Raw genomic sequence first — 21840 nt, forward strand, 5'->3', positions numbered from 1 at the left:
CTGAACAGTGTTACACTTAGTACTGTTACGGTTAACATTGCTTGGAATTTGCTGTGGTTATACTGGTAATCATAGTAATTATGGTAACACCGTTTGATGCTTCCGACTATAAGCGGTATCCAAGTGGAGAAGGATTCCAACGCTTAGTTAACTGCAATGGACAAGAAAGCTTCTCCTGTTGGAGATGGTCTGACCTAAGAATGGAAATTGGCGAGTTAGAAAAGAGACTTTCCTCGGGGTTTCAAAGGTCCCCTTCAGTTGGGAGAATCTTGAGATTGATTAAAATCTGCGAAAACGAATCTGAAGTTCCATAAATGGGACTTTAAATTGTATTAAATCATCAGCCTGTTTCATGGCGTAAATTCTGTAGTACGATACTCTTGCTAATAGATGTATCGTCGAATGAACCTCTGAGACGATTATCAAAGGTCAAGCCCACTTAGGTGGATTCTCCTTCGTTCCACCAGCGAAAACAGCTTTTTTCCAAGCTTTCTTGTGTCGCTGCCTTTATCGCCACAAGTGCACTCCTCGGAACAGATTTCATCCTTGAGGTCGCATCCTTTGAACACGCTCTATTGGTCAGGAAAACGGCCACGCTACTAAATCTCGAGCATCCTTGCATCCTGCCGATAGCGATGTTCTACTTGCTCCACTATTTTAAGAGCCAGAGTTTAAGGAGCATTTAAGAGACTTTCTGTTCAGCTTCGGAAAAAATTAGAAGATCTTGAACATTTAGTACAAGTGTCCTTTTCGTGAAAGCGTTTAGGAAGTTATTTAATAGCCTGAGAGTCATCTAGGCGGCACCTGGACATAGGATAGAGAATCATTGTGGTCCACAGTAATTCTTGGTCCATTTGCATAGTGATTTGAGGAGTTTGAGCATTTTATAAACTAGGACAGAGATGGCAAGAATTCTCCCAGCAATTTAGCTACTAATCTAAAAATGAAATAGGTGACGACTAATCAATAAGAATTCTTGGTCCACTCGATAAGTAATAATCAAAAGAATAAAAATAAAATACACCATTGTAAGTCTCCCATGTTTCTATAATTTTGACCACCATGGTAGGTAGCCCCAGCGTTAACCCAAAATATCAGGAGGGTGTCATGCAACGAGAGAGCTACCAATCTTCATAAAAGACCATAAAAATCCCAAAATAATGCATCGTTGCAAATCTTCAAAATACCTTGATATCTAAAAATCAAGAAATCCCTAGAATCTAAGAATTATAGAGTGAATATAAAAACATATACCATATAGTAACTATAAGAGCCATAATAGCAGAGACTAGTACACAAACCTTGTCATTGTCTATCTGCTGAAACCTGGCTATTGAAAATTTCACGTTTGCTCATTGAGAAAACTGTCCGAATCTGGCAATAAACAGCGTTCCCTTAATCCCTATTGAACATTGGCTTATTCCCAAAATCCTGGGTTAACAATAGACGATAACCAGATGTTGGCGGATTTTGTTTGCAGAATATCGGTGATATTCCGGGTGAAATCGGCGAAAGCGGTGAAGATAACGGATGGAAGTCTGCTGAAGCGACTGGGCGTCATCGTGATGACATTCAGCGTGTTCCTGAGCATCCGCACGCTGGTTGCACCGCCTGTAGTTATAGTGGCACGAACAGCGGACGACCTGAAGGCTTATCTCTGCCGGACTGACTGGTGGGATCACAGTTTCATCATACGTGAGTGCTTTAACTCTCGACCAATCGCCTAATGCATGGCTTCTCCTCTATCATCTCTCGTCTCACTGTGTAATAGGCACTACGTAGAACACTATCAGTTGCACTGTGTTTTGATAGAACGATTTGAATCAATGGCCTCTATCGAGTAGGAAAGTTTGAAGAGGACTGTTGATGAAGTGCGATTATGTGCACATGCACTTTGCGGCCATTTTGAAATTTGATATTATGAAATTATGGACTTCTGTTAAGGTTATTTTTGGTGTACAGATTGCAGCGATAGGTTAGGTAATACCGATGTGACATTGTTAGTATGGAAGTATATTAAAAGATGGTATTTTAAATAATATAAAAGATAGTACACTGAAAAATGTATGTTTGTGCTTTGATAGTAAGTCAGAATATAATTGAAAGTACTTGACAGTATCTGAAATTAGTTTAAATTGTCCAGCACGATTCAGAAATAACAATTTCTTGGAAATCCAAACTGAAAGGTAGCAGCTAAAAATATTTGATAGCATCTGAATGGTCGTTGTAGTATTTCAGGATATTTGAGAATATTTGAAAGCATCAGGTATCTTAAACTACTACTGAGAATTATCTGAGACAATTTTCAAATAATTTTAAACAATTTTATAATTCTAATTACCAATAGTAATTTTATGATTTTGACCAATTGGCAAATTAGTAATGAGTTTGCTGGCAATGATGAAAGAATTGAAGATTGGAAAATTTTAATAAAGGATATAATTGAAAATTACTGAAAAAAATGTATTATATCTAAGACAAATTGCGTGGTCGGTGCAGATACCAATTTTCTACAAAACTTTTACTGCGAGACATAAATTTTAAGCCACTTAACGTCATCCTATGGTATCCTGCAACGTAAAACTTTGCGGGTTCCATCTCTCGATTGATTTATAAAGCGATTTTAATTGGTTTAAACACGACCATAGGGAGTTTTCATAGGAGATATTGCCTTGGTAAGGACAGTTATTAAGCTTCCGCAAGAGATATCAGCCCATTCGGCGGACGTCTAACTCATTGGTTCGTCGATAACCATTCGTCACCGTACTTTTCTTGCAGTCCCGTAGATATGGAAATTTTCTTCGAAGAAATCACCCGTTAAATTCATTGAACAAAGGTTAGGATGCTATCTGGCAATTGTGCCAACGTTTTAACAAATAAAAACTGTCGGTATCGCCATCTAGTCCAGCTAAAGTCCAGCGGAAAATATTTCCAGCACTACAATCGTTCAAATAAAATAATGTAACTGCTATGTTAATAGCTTTCTAGGGAATTTATGTATCTCACTATAAAGCGTGTTTGCTTCCTGAAATTATCACCAGGTAGTGAGAATGTGCAGAGGTTTGAATTTTAGACATTTTATTTATTGGGGAATTTGTATTGTAGAAGTTCGTGTAGAATTAAGAACTGGTACGGTGGAAATTATCGGAGGATTTAGATATTGGAAATTTTGATTATTGGAGAATTTGTATGTTGGAGATTTTAATTACTAAGGAAATGGGGATTGTGAAAGGTTCGTCGATTGAGAAATATAAATTTTCGAAGTTTCGATATATACATATATTCTTAGATAATATTTCATGAATAAATACGAGATAAATTCTTTACTGGAAAATGAAATGATAAAAAGGAGAAAAAATAAATCAACGTTTATTTGCTGTAGGCAAAGATTCAGGATGGATCAGCGCTCAAATAAATTTCGTGGCAAATTCAAACATACCCCTTCGCAAATAAAATGTGAAACAGGTGTGGAAAAGTATAAGAAACGATGTTCGATATTATCGTGAAATGAAGAGTAATGGCTATGGTTACAGTTTTTTCACTCCGCTCCTGATTTTACACGGTTAAAGCAAACAATTCAACAAATTCCATGCTTTTTAATCAAATCTATAGCTCTTCATAATTTTCGGTAAAAATCGAAATCGTAAGGGTGGAATTTTTTATAATGAGATTGATATAATTTTAGTAATATAAGCTTAAGCATCAAAAAAAGTAAAAATAAAGAACGGTGTAACATTTGTGCAAAAGCAAATTTTTAAACGTTTTTAACATTTCCATGAAAAATCGATGGCAGAAAATTGGAAGGCTTTGTGGTAAAAATTTAAAAACATATTGTTTTTCAAAATATTGCGAATCTTCGTATCAAATATTTTTTCATCCATTTATTTATAATTTTAATATGTAAATAATAAGTCGGAGAATTTATATTTAAAATAAATACAAAAAATCCTATTCTCAGAAGCAAGAATCTCATATTCACCAAGAATTACAATTTCTGTTAGGGAATTAAAATTTTCTCGTTCACAAATTTCCGAAAATTCCAATTTTCCGATAACCAAAATTTCTAGAACCCTAACTTGCCAACACGTGCCATTTGTATATGTTGAAAACCAATCTAATATCCAGATTTGAAATACTCGAAATCTCAACGATACTAGCTATTAACAAATTGTTAATCACTGCAGACAAAATCTCAAAAATTTCATCTTTTCTGTATACAAATTTCCTTCTCTTTCGAGTTGAAATCTACTCTCCTTCGCCGCCACTTTTGTGTCTCTTTTAATGAAACGTTTACATTGAAAAGACGAATATTATCGACCGAGTACAGCTCCGTTGATCTCAATGAGTCTCTACAGTGTTCCGGTATCTCTGGAATTCGTTTCGATGCGCACCGTATCGCGAGATCTGAATTTCGAAATGTAAATCAAGAAGGTCGTCGCATGAAAGTGGATCTACCGATCGGATAACATTCACGCAAAGACGAATTTAGCCATTTGAAAAGGCAGAATAGAGTCGAAGTATCGGAGATAATGGCTGGTGATATAAAACAGCGGTCATTAGGAACTTAAAACCTCCTCTAGGTGACTAGATGTCGCGTGGAGAGCTGCTAGTTCCTTTTCTTTTGGCTTTATCACTTACCTTTCTAATAGTGTAACCAATTTTGTCACTATATTGTAATATCGAATGAAAATGTTGATATTTTGAAAAATTTGACGATTTAAATGACGAAAACTAAATCGTATGAATAAATAGCAAATAAAAGAAATGAATTAACAGATAATATTAATCACGATCATTTTATAATTACTATACTTTTAACTTTTATTACGACTGATGTGAATATCTATACCATTTTTTATCGTTTGAATTTTTTCATTTGTTTCACATTTATTTTCCTAACAATGAAAACAATTTTGCGACTATTATAATTGTATTACTTAATTTAAATTGATTGACAAACGATATTATTTTAAGTATTTTATAGTTATCGTATTAAATACGACGGCTACTTTATAACCTTCGAAAATTTTGACAACAATTTATTCCGATATCGAGGATTGAATTATTTTTAATGCTCTTTCATATATCATTGATTATCAGGCTATTATTTTGTTAATAAATTACGTCATTCCATATTAAAAATTGATAGCTGACGTTGTTATGAACGCACATAATAAAAAGGAATCAATTTTTGGTATTACGATCGTATATCACGCGTTTTGTTCAATTGAGATAAAAGAAAGGTGAGTTTCTACTTTGATAAATTGTCTTATTGTATTTTCAATTGTAGATGTCCAATGCAGGCCACGGTATTCCGGTAATTCCCGTGAGAATTTCTATCGACATTAAAACCCACTGGCTGACAGAAATCAATCATTCACTTCATAAAATCCCACCCGAAATTCCATGAACGTCCCATCAATTAACCGAATGATTAAGCGTCACCAGGTGTTGTCATCTGAGAACGTTGATCAATTTTATTCCGCTAACACAGTCAACATTTTCTACTAAACAAAATTTAATTTAACTCTCCACTCAGCATATTTATTTTCTCAAAATTAAAAAGCACCTTTTGGTTGTTTTACTTTTTTTATTTAATCGTATGATCTTTATGGATTGGATTAATTTTTTCAATTTCAACTATTTTTCTAATTATTATTCTTCATTTAATCGTTATTTTAATTGGGACAATTTAATTGCGTAAAATAGAGGTAAAACCAAAATGGGCAGAATCAAATGTGTGCCCTAACCTCCTTAACTAGTTTCAGAAAATTGAGGTTAGTTAAACTCGACAGATTAAAAAAATTAATTAATTACGAATAGCGTATATTTGGACGGTAGAAAATGGGAAAATAATAAATTCGTGCAAAGTTTGAAAATCTAGAAAATGTTGAAGAAATGTAACGATCGAAGACTTATCATTCTTAACCTCAAAATGTTTAAGAGTTTCTTGAAAATGAATAATAGGTACTTGCGTTAAGAACGTATATGATTTTTCATTTCTAACCTTAAAATGTTAAACGTTAAGAATTGTCTGAAAATAACCGAAATTTATTTATACATCAAAAATAATGTACCGGAGAATTTTACAAAGCTCGGGTAACGAGAGAAAATTAAAGAAACGTAACATAATATACGACCAGAACTTACTGAATAGCGCGAAAATGATAGGTAATTTTCCTTTCTCATTCCCTCTTGTATACAAACGTATATTTTAACGTTTTCTCCGCGACAAAAATTCGTTGAAACTAAACTTTCCACTCTTGCGAGAGGAGCGAAATGCCTCAGGTGTTTAAAATTCTGATGAATTTTTCACAAATTTCCCCTTTGATGCGCGGTAATGATTTGAAAACTCGGCTTAATTTGATGTCCTTAATTGCAACGCATGAAAAGTTCTATACATGTATATGTTTCCTAGAAATAACGCTGTCTGTTTCCGTGTTTAGTCAGGCTAGGAACTGTTGAGCTTTTTCGTCGTTCCAGACCAGTGCATATTCCACGAGCGCATTAGGGCGAGAGCTTTCTTGACGAGGAAAAACAACCTTTTCTAAAACGGTTTCTACCTCTGTTGTACTCCGTCTCCTCTTCATTCGTAACCCTCTTTATTCTTTTGTTTTTTTGGGTTAAACGTGCCTGGACTGTTAATGACGCTTAGCAGACGCTGCAACGCTCTAGGGAATTTTTCAGTGGGAAAGTTACTAGATATATGTACAAGCCTAGGATTCACTAAATTTAGAATACTCTGTTACAGGGTTTCGTCGCTGTACTAAAAATCTTCTTCTTCAAAACTTTGGTGAACTTGTCGAAAGACCAATCCCTCGTCAATTTCGATGATTTTCGAATTTCGCAAAAAGTTACCGCTACTGTCCACACCGAATCCTGCCCATATGTGTGTGCATGTGTGACTCGGTCGCAAGCAAAACCGACACGTTCGCTGCTTGCATCGACCGTCGATCTCTTTCCCTTCGGACCGTACCTTACGAATCCAAATGAACAGTACAGTGAAACAATGTAGGAAAATTGTAAAAATGGAGAAATTCCAACTTAATATTTAACAAAAATATTTAACAAAATATTTAAAAAAGTAAAATATTTAACAAAAGTAGACGTTACCTTTATCAAATAATTACCAAGAGTCGTTCGATAAATTAACTAAAGGGTAATATCGTTCAGTCTTATTTGAAGGGAAAATTATCTAAGAAAAAGGCACTGAACGAGGAACTTATTTCAGGGGAAATTTATCGAAAGAAAGGTCGCTAGAGGAGAGGCTAGTTTATCTCTTTTATTGCAAAATTATGCATAAAGGAATATAAGATACGTACGACCTCGAATTAAAATATGATGAGGAGGTCAAATGAAAAATTGCAATGAGATCACCGTAAACGGACCGTTTTATGAAACGGTAAATACGATTTCAAATTGATTTGTACAAACGTCAAGGCGGTTCGTTCGAATTGCAATTTTTATGCGACAAGGCAATGTGTATCGTTTTGTTGGAATTTAATGGACCTGGGAAATCCAAACGAGGGGATATACTGTATGATCATAAATGGAATCGCAGTTATGGACGAGTTGGAACAGTCGCGACTGAATGGAAGATCCCTTTGAATTGGATAGTTTCGTTTAATGAAGTTTATTCAACGATACTTTTATATATATCATGCGACTGTAATTTGGAAAATATAACAAATAAAATAATGGATTAGAGAAACGAAAATATTGGGTTAACACCTAATGACAAAATCCGCTATCATTTAGTTGCCAAGCCAATATACAGTTGAAAAGCAACTCGTAGAATTGTTCTGTTATCATATTTCTGGCGAGCCATTTTAAACGTTAAACAAGAAATTGGGAAATTTCAAGCTTCGCAGAAATTTCCAAAGTAATTCGATAACAATTACCAAAGAATTTAAGGAACGAAGGTCTGTAGATACGATACGTAAGCTAAACGGCGATTAAATCATATTGCTAGGCAGATGTTGCTGATAAGCACATCAAAGATAAGGCGGTCTATCTTTGATGTGCTGTTCCTGCTAAAATTCTGCATCAAACTAGCAGGAAATTCCACGTTGGCAAATTGGCCGTAGAATGCAGCGGTTATACGCCAATTCCTTCATCCGACAGACGACACGATATTATGGCTATGCCACGAGAATCCTCGAGAGTACAATTTAATAAGAACCACTGTAATAGGACAATTTCTTCCACGGGAAGAAAATCACGGCAATTTTCTTCCTTCTTTTCCCTTCTCTATTGTGTCTTCTTATATTATTCCGACCGCAGTGTGAGTTTCAGGCTTCTGGGTAATTTCAAATTCGAGTAACACTGTTGTCGTCGTCGTCGTCGTCGTCGTCGTGAGTTTCTTAACACTTAGCCAACCGAACAGGAAGGTCTCCCCTCTGCGAGGAACATCGCTGCGCGACCGAGCGCGGAGATCTTCCTTTTTGACTTTAGTAACGCATTTTCTTTTTTGTTGTTGTTATTATTAGTAATTGTTTACCTGGAACTGTCGCCAATTAATTGCGCCACTTTTTCTGCTTTTATGAAGTACAGTGTATAATGAAATACAGCAATTTGTTGGTGTTAAAATTCGTTCGAAAGTTACACTATCGGTAAACTGTAAAAAAGCACACTGTAAAAAAATATTAAAATGCATTATGAATTTTTAATTTCACCTTCAAGTCGTGTCATTTATTTTTAGTAATCTTTCGTGTTTTTGATTTTACCTGCAACTTTTTATACTTTTAATTTGATGTTTTGTATAAACAATATGTGAAAATATAATTGACCACTTAAATAAACACGTAAACGCAACTTAGTCAGGTTCGTGTCGCCGACAGTAAAAGAAGAAATGTTTTACTTTGTTCCAGTTGAGGTTATATTTCTTATATGGGGAATCAGGCTGTGCATCGTGGTGAGAAGAACACCGTCAGAGTTCAACGAGAGTCGATTCATCTCGATGGCAATTTACAACGAATTTATACTGTCAGTCTTCCTAAACGTATCTATGTAAGTACATGAACATTGATAATAATACAGAACACACGTTAGAGACTTCCATTCGCCGTTTTTTTTTTTTTTTTTCACGTTTATTCGCGTGAACGTCTAAAAACACTAATTTCCTTGAAACTAAACAAACATTCCTTTTTACTTACTTTAGACTTCATAAATCCCCGTGAAAAATATTGCACGTTCAGGGCGTTTAAAAAACAAGAAGGAAAAAGAAATAAAATAGAATTTAACGATGCTCCTCTTTTGATGATATTATGAGAGAGGAAATCCTTTGTTTAAAAATTCTTTTCCATAGGTACAGCGTATTCCACCAATTTATCTGAAAAGTCAACAGAATACATTCAAAAGCTCGTGCTGTACCGTAGTTGAAAGCGACAGGTTAAAAGTGTACTCAGAGATCCGTGGTTAACGCTAAGTCTAACAAACGACTACAGGATTCTTTGCTGTGCTGAAAAAACCGTGCGATTGTGCGAGGCGAAACGGTGTCGTTGTGAGCAACTCAGGCCATGAGAATTATTTGCCTCCGTATATCCCCTTTGTACTTAACCTCAAAACAAGAACGCCAAAATGTTACTGTATAGGAATGAAATCTCTCCTGGTAATTCTGGGTATTATTTAAATAATATGCCTGACAAATTGTTAATTTCCACTAGTTGTTTTCCAATGATACAACAATATTAATATTATTTATTTTATAATCGTTAAATAGTTAATTATGTTATACCGTTGTTTTACAATTATTTGTATGCAACATCGAAATAAACTAAAAGAAACTTATATACTCGCAAACGTTCATAATTAACAAAAGAATAATGTTTACCGAAATTGTTGAAAATGTCAAGGTGAGTTCGTGCTCGCCATCCATATGCAGATGCGTTAGTTATAAGAAATAGTAACTAGAAGATAATCCTAGTTACAATCGATAGATTTAATCGATGCGTTTTTTGTTTTTATCCCTAGTTTTATACCAATAAAAGGTTTCGTTTTTACTCAGAACGGTGTGATAGATTTATCCATTCAATAAAATAATAACTATCGTGATCCTACCTCTGAGTATAGAAATAACAACGGAGATATATGCGAAATACGATATTTGAGATTCTCTTGTCTATTATCTTACTCGGAAATTTCAATCAAAGTGGCAATCGTTTGTTTCGTTCTAATAGAAATCGTTCGTTTCGAATGAGACACCAAAATACATTTCTTAAATATGCAATACAGTGCAAGTATGTAAATACACCATACAGTACCATTACGTTTTCCAACTAATTTTTACACGCATATTTTCACGAAATTTTAACGCAATCGTGCCTTTATATTTACATATATGAAAAACCCGTCACGCGTAATCCAAATAATTTTCCATCAAACCGGTTGATGGCTGGCGGTGTGAATGGATAGGCAGAGGCACGCCATCGCGCAACATTGAATTTAATACGCCGAACGAATCCGTGAAACCCTGCAAATATTGGGCCGTCCGCGAATCGTTAATTTTAATAATGCATTCCACTGATACTCGGTCGTGTTCAACACGAACTAGAGCAGAACACCGGAAACTATTATGCTTCGTGCAACTGCACGTGTTCTGCATTAATAATGTTACCGGAGAAGCTTCTCACTGACGGTCTTCTTAAAATCGTATCGAATCAATCTGAATATTTCACTTATCGTAATGTCTTCTTCAATTTTCAACCGCTATTTGTTTTTCTCTATCTTACTATATGTTCAGTAATTTTTATCGGTAAATGGTGGCATTACTTATCTAGTAACTTTTCGTATCGAAAGAATCGCCATTTTTCTTTTTCTCTGCTCTCTACTGCAGTTTAGCTGAGAATTGAGCAAATCTGCGTACACATTGCGAATCTCGTCTTATTTTAAGGCATAGAATTTCCTTAGCACCGTTTTCACCGCGAATCACGGACGACCATCTTATATAACGATAGTAATAGGGTGATGAAAATCTAAAAGTAACTTCTGGTAAAGATCCAAGCTCTGTTTATCAATCTACTAATTCTATCGTTATCTGCTTGTCGCTTAGGCCTCTAATTCTATTGAAAACATGATTAAGACGATCAATTAAGGTTGGCCTCGGACTTCTGAATAATCTACACTGGCATCTACACGCATACAGTATAGATCGGTTTCCTTATTTGGCTAGGTGCATGAATATAGAATATTAACAAGGGAATTCCAACTAATGGAGGTGATACCTTCAGTCAATTAATCATACTATCCTTCCTGTCCTCTCTAAATTGAGCTTAGATTATGAGGTTAAACTACAGAATCTAATCTGTGAGATCAAAGAGAAGTTCAAGTTGGTAAGTGAAAATGGCCACTTTAATATCCGCTCCATGGTGGCGCCATCTGAGAAGGTAGTGACTATTAATATTTAGAAAGCAATTTTTAGAAAGGTCTAGGCTGGTTTATTGCTTTTCAACGAGTTGCTTGCCGCAATATACGGAAGCTGGCTGCAACTCTTATTGTTATTATCTGACAGTTTACCGACCGCCATACGGGTTTTCTCTGGCGAAGAACCGGAGTTTACCTTTCTCCTTCCAAAAGTGTGCGCGATGTACCAATTTCTCCAACTACTTGCGGTTCGTTAAACTACACTTTCCACTCGCGGTTATATTACTTTGGCGAAGCTTTGCTCCGAGTTTACAGCTTCGCGTGTCTTGCCATAATTATGCGCATAATTAAGAACTAAACGAAAACACCTCAAATGGCAGAAGCGTCTATACTTCGTCGGCATTTTCGCAGGGAAAACGCTTTCAAGCAAGGGACAAAAGCTATTTTACAAAGCCAGAATAGTTAAGATAGGTCAAAAAAGACAAGCTAAATTAAGGTTAGGTCGCTAATGAGATTTTTTTATACGTCTGCTTGTTCGTTAAAACAGCTTGGAATATAACGACGAAATGGAATTGAGATTTTTAGGTTTGTTCGGATTATCGTGACTGTCTGGAGAGAATTCGATATGTTTAGTGGAATTTTTCAATTATTCAGTGGTTCCACGGTCGCTTGGATATTTCTGCTATTCGCACGATTATTTATAGTACAATTTATGGCACTAGATCTATTTAGAAGGTTGGCATTATCGATATGAAAAATTTCTAGATAAATAAAGGTACTGGAATTAACTGCGATACAACTGCAGTCCTACGAACATCTAAGCAACATAAATCAAGATTTAATAGGATTTTATAACCAAAGAAGAAAATGTCACTAGCACTTAATAAAAAGACACGATCGTTCTTTTAAAGGGCACAATCTCTCTGGTTGCAGGTTGTTCATGCAGTCGCCAGCCAATCCGGATTTACTCTACTTAATATTTTTCTGTCACACCCAGTTAACGGTGACGCCGCTGCTGTGCTTGATATTCGGCAGCAAGGTAAGACTAAATCGATTCTTGTATTTTCAACGCGTTCATGCGGTCCGCGCGCCTGACAAATGGCGCCGGCTGGATCGCGAATTCTAAAGGCTGCGACCAACCCATTGAAATTTATTTATCTCACGGCGTGCATATTGATCATTTGAAAGCAACGGCTGGCGCTCGTGGAACTTGTAAAATAGTTGTGTACGAACAGCCGTGGTCTAATTTATTTCCGGCCGTGTGGTCGGGATGAAAAATCGCGCCCCTTTTTGGCCCACCCCTTTTCCCGCGCTTAAATTGAAAGTTGTTCGACGTCGAAACTTGAATATAAAACACCTCATTTCTTTCCAATTCGATAACTCTGCCAGACCAATCCTATCAAATTCATCGTGTACCAAAATAATAATCTTAAATTATACACATACGTAGAATAATTTAAAAAATTTTTTACTTCATTTGTATCACAAGGGGATGAATAGAGATGTTTGTTCCTAGCGATGTTTAGTGACAATTGGAATTATAAAATAAGATTTGAAAGTTGGTGTAACTAGCCAATGATCCAAAAAGATTTTACGTTACTATGATGAGTATTACCAATGATATGATAGAAGAAAAATAGGGAATATTCATCTTATTTTGTTGGTAACAATTGAAATTCTAGAACTGCAAAGTTGCAGAACGTTGCAAGTAAATATATGTACATATGAAATGAAGTTTAAGAGGTTATGTATAAGTAAAAAGTATGCATATGAAACAAAGCGTGGTATAACCAGTTACAAACAAGAAATATCCACTCTCCGGTGGAATAAAGCAACGAGTGTCACTGTTCTTTCTACTTCCACTATTTCATATTCGTTTAGAATAATAAAGCTTCGTGCACAACATACGAGCAGGAAACTAAATGTCTGAATTAGTATGAACAAAAATAACTGGATATATGTCAAATCATTTGTTTCCGTCCTAATTAAGAAAATGTTTTACTGGTTCATTAAAATACTAAAATCTGATTTTCTAACTAGAATACTTTAATGCTATTCCTTGTTTTTACATGCTAGATTATACGATAGAGTTGAGTATCCCAGAGAAAAATTTCACATCCATGGTACTTCTTGCTCGTTAGAGGTTATGTACCTCGTTCGTTTCTTATTAATCGTGTCAGCGGAACTAATTAGCCGAGTAACGAACGACAGTATTCCTTGTGCCGGGTACGACGATTGTAAACCTGAGCAAATACCTTAACACAGGATAAAAGCACGGTTTCTCATCGTTCCCTTTCTTCCCTCTTAACCTAATATTCTTGGCCGCCATTGATTCGACGGATGAATGCGTTAGAGACAAGACTATGGAGTTATGCAACATCGAGAGTACGTCCAGGCAAATTCAATATTCATGTCGTTTAGCGACATTCCCGTCCATAGTGTAGTCCTTCGGTGTTCGTACAACGTACCTGTCTGTACTTCCATTACAGTGAGCGCCATTTTATTTAACCAGCGAGCAGTAGATAAATAAAAATGAACGCTTTATTCAAGAATGTTTTTACATCTTGATTTACCATTCTTTGTTAATTTAAGTGCAGATTTCGAAAGGCAACTGTTCCGGTATTCTTTCAAATATTAATTCGACTTAACCTCACTACGTTATTACTGTTGCAAAAAGGAAGCTACTTCAGTGGCATAGATTAGAAACGCTGTATTAAACGGAAATCCACTAGAAACTAGTTAAAGAGAGAGATAACACTCAGTTTCGTAATCCTACTGCTTTTAATGGATGTCTCTAGAATGTCACTAGATAATTCAAAGTAAATTACTAGATTACACGCACATTTTACTCTGTGATTTTCTTTCAGCTGTGAAAGAGACTCGAGAAAGGAAATTACACTAATAGAAAGCAGATTAGAAATCGTGTTAATTTGAACGTTGATCGAAGCTAACCTCGCTAAGATTGTTAAAAATAAATGAGAACAACTGGTAAGAATAAATAAGAAATTTGTAAAACCATTGTAAAGTAAATTAAGTCGAGTGAAATTGTATTATTTATTTGTAAACGTATATTAAAGCTTCGCTTTCGTTCGGAAAAGCTATACCAAATTCTAACGCATTATTCCCACCATAAAGAGACTCGTTTTCCCATAAAGATACGTGCTCCTCTATAGAGTGGTCGCATTAGACTCGTCATCCATCCAAGATCGTGCCACTATAGACGAAAATTTCGCCATCCGGGTGGATAAAAATTTCTCAAAAAAGAAAAAGAAGGTCGAGGCGTGGAAACATTGAAACTTGCCTGTTTTAATGTAGGTCTACATGGTGTTCCGCAGCGGAGGCAAGGAAGATTCGAAACACTCCGGGGCCACAGGTAAATTTCTGGGGAAAAGCAGTCGCCCGACGGGTACTAGCAACCAGACAAACTCCATATCCCTTCAGCATGGAAACTTCACAGACGAAAGCGACGGGGCGACGGTAAGAGCACTTTGATCTATCCAATCCCACAACTTTCGTCCCTGGTTCTAGACCCTTTTCTGAGGATCAGAAGTGCCCAGATTTCGCTGCGAACCATATGGATAATATATTGCTCTAGGTGGAAACAATATAGTAGCGTTTTAAACTTTGTAATGTCGTGCACAAATTTTCCAAGTTTTGAGGTTACATCCAAAAATGTAAGTTGAGATATTTTTGAGGTTATGAAGACCTCGAGCTAAATAAAAATAAAATAAAATAGGGCATCTGTTTTAAACACTTAAGTTAAAAAGACAAAATGATCGGTTGTTGCATAATATTTAAAGCAATTGATCAACAGCTGAGACTGAATATTCTTTGTCGAAAAATGTTCACTCTCTTACACATGTCACGTGTCAAGTCGATTGAGCGTGAAATATGAGACTGTGAAATAGAAGAGGGAGACACGTGTGCTGTCCCACAATTTCGACGGATTGTGCACCGAGGGGAGCACCAGGGTCTGATTTAAATTCCCACGGCGACTCGAACCAGCGACGAAATATGTCTTTAATGGCACGTTCGCGTGATTCTGTGCATGTATGTTTCCTTAGATATCAGCTGCTCTTTTCTTTCCTCTAGTTCGTTCCACGTTACATAAATTCTCGCCGGAGTTTCGTGACTGGGTAACGGTAATTTTGTCACAATACTATACAGGGCAATGCAAAAATGTGGCTTATAATTTATTCAAAAGTAAATCGGCTAAATAAATGGTTATACGTTTTCTAAAAATTACTAGCCAATCGTGAAAATGTCTAAATGGAAAAATTAGTCGCTCTTTTGATACAATTATAACATACTGAAGTTTAGTATGATACAATTACATAATTACAATATGATTATAATATCTGGGACATATAATATGAAAATTATGATGGATTGTTTTCGGTGTGTTGGCAACACTGCACCGTGGCTGACACAGCCTGAGTCAATACGAAGCGATTATTAATCAATTAATCAAAATTCCATATTGAAACGCGTCAGCTTTCTACGTCGCTCGTTGATAACAAATATTTTCATAATTATAATATTCAACAGATCGTCCATAATCGAGATGAACGTACAATGTACAATTTGTTTGTCATTTACGATTCCGTGAGCTGTTAATTTTGTCCATAATCGAGTGAAATCACGTGGCCTCTAAATCCACCAAGCCACACCATTAACGTCGACCATTCCCGCCTACTGATCGAAGCACAGGATTTCGTAAAAGTGCTGATTCTAACCGAAAAGAGGGACAGGTAGGGGGAAAAAATGGCTACGTGACCTAACCTAACCTAAAAGAACTCGAAACTCGAACAAAACGTCGCGAAGGCATCAGATGCTGGAGTAACGAGAAAACTTGCTGACAAATGTGTCCTGTTGAAAGGGACGATAAATCTAAGGAACTGTAGACTGCCACGAATATAGGAAAAGTGGTCCATTTAAATGAGGAAAGTATTTCTGCTTGAATTACACTGACCACGTAACCTAACCACATTCGTCAATTTATGCAAAAATAAGAAAAAAAAATGGGAAGATTTTACGAATGAAATATTGGTTGTATTTTTGTGGCAGTTTTATTTTAGAGCTTTGGAGAAATCTAGGATTCTTTCGAGAGTTGTTGTTGGTGTTCTATCATTAAGCGAAGGCATACTGGGTTAACAATAACTTTTCTTCTTAAATTTTATAATTTTCTCTGAATAATGTGGAGGGAAAATACATAGGCCAACTCGATTCCTTGGAATGCAAAATGGCGTCCAACAAAAAACATGTCCCTTCCACCGCCAACATTCTAAAGAGTAGTCAACGGAAGTTGACGTCTAATTTCTCATGAATTCTCAACGATGATATCAACGGATAAGACAAAATGGCCCGCACTGAATTCAGTCCTTTAATAAGCTTATAGAGTATTAGGGTGGGTTTACCAGTATAACTTTCATAGTCTCCTTAACCATCTCTTGGAAACTTAATTAGACGGATCTGCTTGTTAAGCGGATTTCCTTTAAGATTGCCCTTTACGGGACTCATGAAATCAAACGATTGTTTTTAATGGTGATCGCTATCAAGGACTTGGATGAGTTTCCTATGAATTATGACAATCTTGTAAAACAAAGCGGAATTGGGATTAGGAAAAGATCTGTTGAGCACGTGTATTGCGGTCCTGACTCAAAACATAGAATAGTAACTTCACGGTTGAAGCCAAACATTTAAGAAAAGAAAAGTTAGGTTAAGATTCCATTATGTTAGAAAATGTTGTGTTCGAGAAGTCTGTCGAAGTAAAGAATATCTCACTTATAGAATCTTTACATAACCCATTGTTATGTTATTTATACAGAGTTTTCATTGGACCCGTTAAAATGATATAACCCAGAAGAAGACATATGTACATAACCTATATTTGGTTTAGTCAACCTTTTGCATATAAATTGCACATGAAAATATTTTTGCATTATTACTTTTAGATACATAATAAATAAAACATAACCATTTCCATATTTGTCCAAATATCCAAGATATCGAAATTTTCAAATTTCTAAATTTAAATTCATGTTATCTTCTCATATGGTTTATAGGAACTTAGATATCATTTATATCTGGCCTGTGTACTTATAATCTTCATATAAGCCATAGAAAGCCACGCATCACCTATAAGTGACCCGTGCAAAATTGGAAAAGAATTCGTATATATATATCGAACATAACCTACATAAGAGTACCCAAGGCATGTCGAGTTTATAGTTTTACAGTTAAAGAGAACGTTACTGTGGAAGCGAGATCAGCCAAGTGGAAATCACGACTCGCTGATTTCAGAGAATCTCTGACCCACACCCTAGGTTACGTTGACCTAGACAGGAGGGATCGCGCGAAAAAGGCCGTTTGCAATGACAAATGTCATTCTTGGGAACTTTTTCCAAGATTGCTAGGCCTTTGGCAAAAAGCCGAGAAAATTACGTCGACCTGAAAGACACGGTCGGTGAAACGTGGCTGCTTTGACATTTGACTACTGATTATAGCCTGTCGTTTGACGCGATCGTTGAAGACTCGTTTCGCTGCTTTTATCACAGACGCGCTGGTTTGTCTCGTGTTTCTTGTTACGTTCACAACGCTGTATAAAGAAAGTAAGAAAAAATTTTCGATTGATTTTGTAAGTTTAGAAACGCTTCTCTTTTATTCTTCCTTGCTAAAAAAGGACCCTAGTTCTTTTTTGTCTATCAGGAGGGTTCTCAATCTAGGGATTCCTAGATCTTCATCTTCAGAAAAACGTCTGCTCCGTATCTCTACTAAAATGTTGGTAATTCTGTATTTGTAAAAAATTCCTAGTTGCTTAATCTGGCAAGAATGTTTTTAGTTCTTTATCCCTAGAAGACAGTTTCTGCATCTTCATTTTTAAAAACTACCTATAATTCCTTGCTAGGAAAAATCCCTATTTATAATATTCATCTTTGCAAGAGTATTTCTAGTTCTATGTATATTGTACAACATTGTTTAGAAGATATGAGAAGAATATATAGTTCGATTCACAAGGAGAATGTATACATTGCTGGCAAGCAGAAACGTAAAATGCATCGTGTAAACTTTACACCCTGTCTGTTTGCAACGGTAGAACGCTTTAGTGACTTCCTTTGGTCGAAGGGGTGCCGAGGTGAAAGCCTATTGAGCCTGCTACCACTTGATCCTCTATTAATTGCAGCTCCGCTTTCACAGGACCACTAATATGCCGTTATCGAACTCTAGAGCTCGAGGGGATACACTTCCCCTTTCAAACCTTAGTATACACGACACTAAGTCCCTGCTTTTAGCCAGCCTGCATGCTCATTACTGCCAATCTGATACAAGTCTGCCAACTTCTGGTGTATAGATTGGGATAATAAATGTCAAAACAATTCTCTTCTAAACTTCAAACAATTGTCCAAATATTATAATGTTGAAGTATGTAAATGATTGATTTGTAAAAATATTTAATTTCATATTATTATATATTATTTAAATACCTGTAATGAACTAGCGTGTTTTATTTAAAGTAATTAATATTTTCTGTGATTTCTTGCTGTTTCCTTGCCAGCAGCAGCAGTTCCTTCAGAAACCCTGGCAAGCTATTTCTTAATAAACTCTCCATTCAGAAGCTTGATTTCTATTCCCGACCTCCGTTCCTTTCCTTTGACTTCTTTCAAATAATTTCTTAAGTCTTAAATAATCTTCAGTTCAACCCTCTATTAATTGGAGCACTTTTTTCATAGCCAAGAAGTAAGCAACACTATTAATGAAATACTTAAAAACAGAATAATTATACAGAATAATATATGAAAATGTTTTCTAAAGATATACTTTCAGTTGTCACTGCAGTTCACTATAGTACACTAAAGTCATATTTGTTTTATATTTGTTTATCGTGAGTTTTTCATTTTTAATCGTTAATTTTTATTATATTTTATGGAAACGAAGAAAAATATTTATTCCAATCAAAATACTCTAAGGTATTAATATCTTTATCTTATCTTTTGATACACAACAAATATTTTAAATTGTAATCATTGATTACCAATTTCTGTTATAAGAAATGAAGGAACAATCTAAAGTTAAATAAACATTAAATCCCATTTCCAAGACCTTATGATTCCCTAGAGCTAGAGAATTTATTTAAGTTGGTATACACCTACCTTGTATACTGAAATACCATACATATATACTCACCATAAAGGTAAATACCGATTAATAGGCATAGAACTGTCGAGCACTATTGTGCGAAAAGCCGATTAATAGGCCACCATGTCACGTTAATTACGATATCGACATTGGAGAATCCGATTTAGCTGGTGCGGCTAAACTCGGGAATAATGTCCCTGTGGGCACTCTAAAAGAGAAACAAACAGTCTCCATAAAGTTAGAAATGACGAACGACGAGGCCATTACGGGATGACAAAAACAGAATGTCTAGTATTTCATTTTAATACGCCTGTACATGACAAATAGAGGATTTTAAGGGGCCATTTATTAAAAGATCAAATATCGATGATACACAGCGTGTTTCTGAAATCGTAGTACAACCGGGAAAAGGTAGTTCTTCGTGTAAACGAAAGTTAAAAGTAAAATACAGTAAAATTTGTTTATGTCCTATATCCACATTTAACATCTGATATCCACTATCCTATATCCGTCACGTATACTCCATAACTAATATCCTCAAACTATATGTTTCATCTTACTTTTGACATTTCACTTCTTCGTTCCATATTCCATATTCCTTCTCTCATGTTTTATATCCCACATCCAGTACCTTTAAGAAATACTTTTTATCTTTACTTTCGCAGCACACAATTCACTTTACATATCATATTTCATATTTCCATATCCTTCATCCTTTAACACATTTTCTATATGCCGTTTCCCATATTTCACGCCACGTATTTATTAAACCACGTCGCACATCCTTGCATGTATATGTATCCTTCTCTGCATTCCATATTTTGTACTTGTCCACGCCAAACTACCATTTTCCCTAAACCCTATATTTTTCAAATTATATATACACTACAAAAATCTAGTTTCAAGCAAAAACTACACTTTCCCCACGAAATGTAAAATGGAGCCCACAAACAAAGATCACTATCTCACAAAGTGAAATTTGTTTTCCTACAAAATACAATTCGTTTTCGCACGAGATCCACAAGGACCACTTCCCACAACCGAGATGCGTTGTCAGAATTTCAGCTGTAGTCTAACATGATTGAGGAAACGAATCTCACTTTGTGGGATATGGAATTTCTTTCGTGAGGGGTGTCTCTATTGCTTGTGGGTTTTGTGGGAAATTTGTGGGCAACGAATTACATTTTGTGCGATATCGATTTTCGGCTGTACGAACGCTAACTCTTTGTGGGTATTGTGGGGACCTTGTGGGTATTGTGGGGACCTTGTGGGCAACGAATTTCATTTTGTGGTAAGTGTCGCTTTCCTGTAAGAAATTTGTAGGCCGTATTTTAGGTTTTGTGGGAAAAATGTTTTTTATGGTACGTTGTATAAGATTTCTCTTACATCCAAATGGGGAGAGTGAAATTATCGAACTGGGATGTGGAAAGCGGGCTGCCAGATACTGGATATGGGATGCGGAATGTAAGAAATGAAATGGCCACATAGGACTGGGAATATTGGATGTGAGATATTAGTATTGGATTGTGTATATTACATATGGGTATGCATATGAGAAATGCAATAAGGAATGAAGTAATGATATGGGGTAGGGAATGTTGGATATCAGTATTGGTTTACGTATATCAGATATGAAATAAGGAATACAAGATTTAGAAAATGAAATAAGTAACGGTGGTATGGGATAGGTAAATGATAGGTGTGGAATGTTAATATTGGATTGTGGATATGAAAGAAGGAATATGAAATGTAGAGATGTGAGAATAAAAATATTATCTATAGTTCACAGGATGTAAGACACGGAATAAAAAGTCTTTATTGCTGTTAAATGTTTCAGGAGGAATTCCGTCGGTTCATGATTCAGTTAGAAGTTCTAAAGGAAAAAAACGTCCTACTTGGTAATCACCACTTGGTGAACAAACTCGCAGCCATGCAGGAAGCTGCGAATCGCGTTGAAACACAGGTGTCGACCATCCAGGTCATCTCCTGCGGCATGAGACTGAACGATCTTAACGGATCTACGACAATCGCCGAAACGGATGTTGGAGGATCCTTTAAAAGTGACGTCGATCAGAAAGGTAAGAAAATTTTGCTATCAGAAATTGCTACTAATCATCCACTAACACCTGTTACATTACACCATGAGCTGCTATCCACTATGAGCACTAAATAACTGTCATTCCCATCTGACATATCCATTACCAATTATAAATTAATTCCCGAACGAATCAGTGAACCTAGCCTAACGAAACTGTGCCGCGTATCAACCATTAACATTTCTTACATTATACTATAAGCGAAGGTGACTTTCATTTCCATTTGACATTTCTATTGTCAATTACC

At 35.8% G+C, this 21840-nt stretch overlaps 1 protein-coding gene across 1 annotated transcript in view; it reads left to right on the forward strand.

Moving 5' to 3' along the window:
* LOC117161503 (metabotropic glycine receptor) overlaps positions 1-21840 on the forward strand; it is a 157867-nt gene that overhangs the window by 133154 nt on the left and 2873 nt on the right. Inside the window, exons 8-12 of the mRNA XM_033343084.2 lie at positions 1481-1695; positions 8871-9009; positions 12295-12400; positions 14677-14838; positions 21335-21575. Of these exons, the coding sequence (XP_033198975.1) occupies positions 1481-1695; positions 8871-9009; positions 12295-12400; positions 14677-14838; positions 21335-21575 (863 nt within the window). The remainder of the gene's footprint in view (positions 1-1480; positions 1696-8870; positions 9010-12294; positions 12401-14676; positions 14839-21334; positions 21576-21840) is intronic.

Source organism: Bombus vancouverensis, chromosome 16 (assembly GCF_051014615.1).
Source record: "Bombus vancouverensis nearcticus chromosome 16, iyBomVanc1_principal, whole genome shotgun sequence".
Classification (NCBI taxonomy): Eukaryota; Metazoa; Arthropoda; class Insecta; order Hymenoptera; family Apidae; genus Bombus; species Bombus vancouverensis.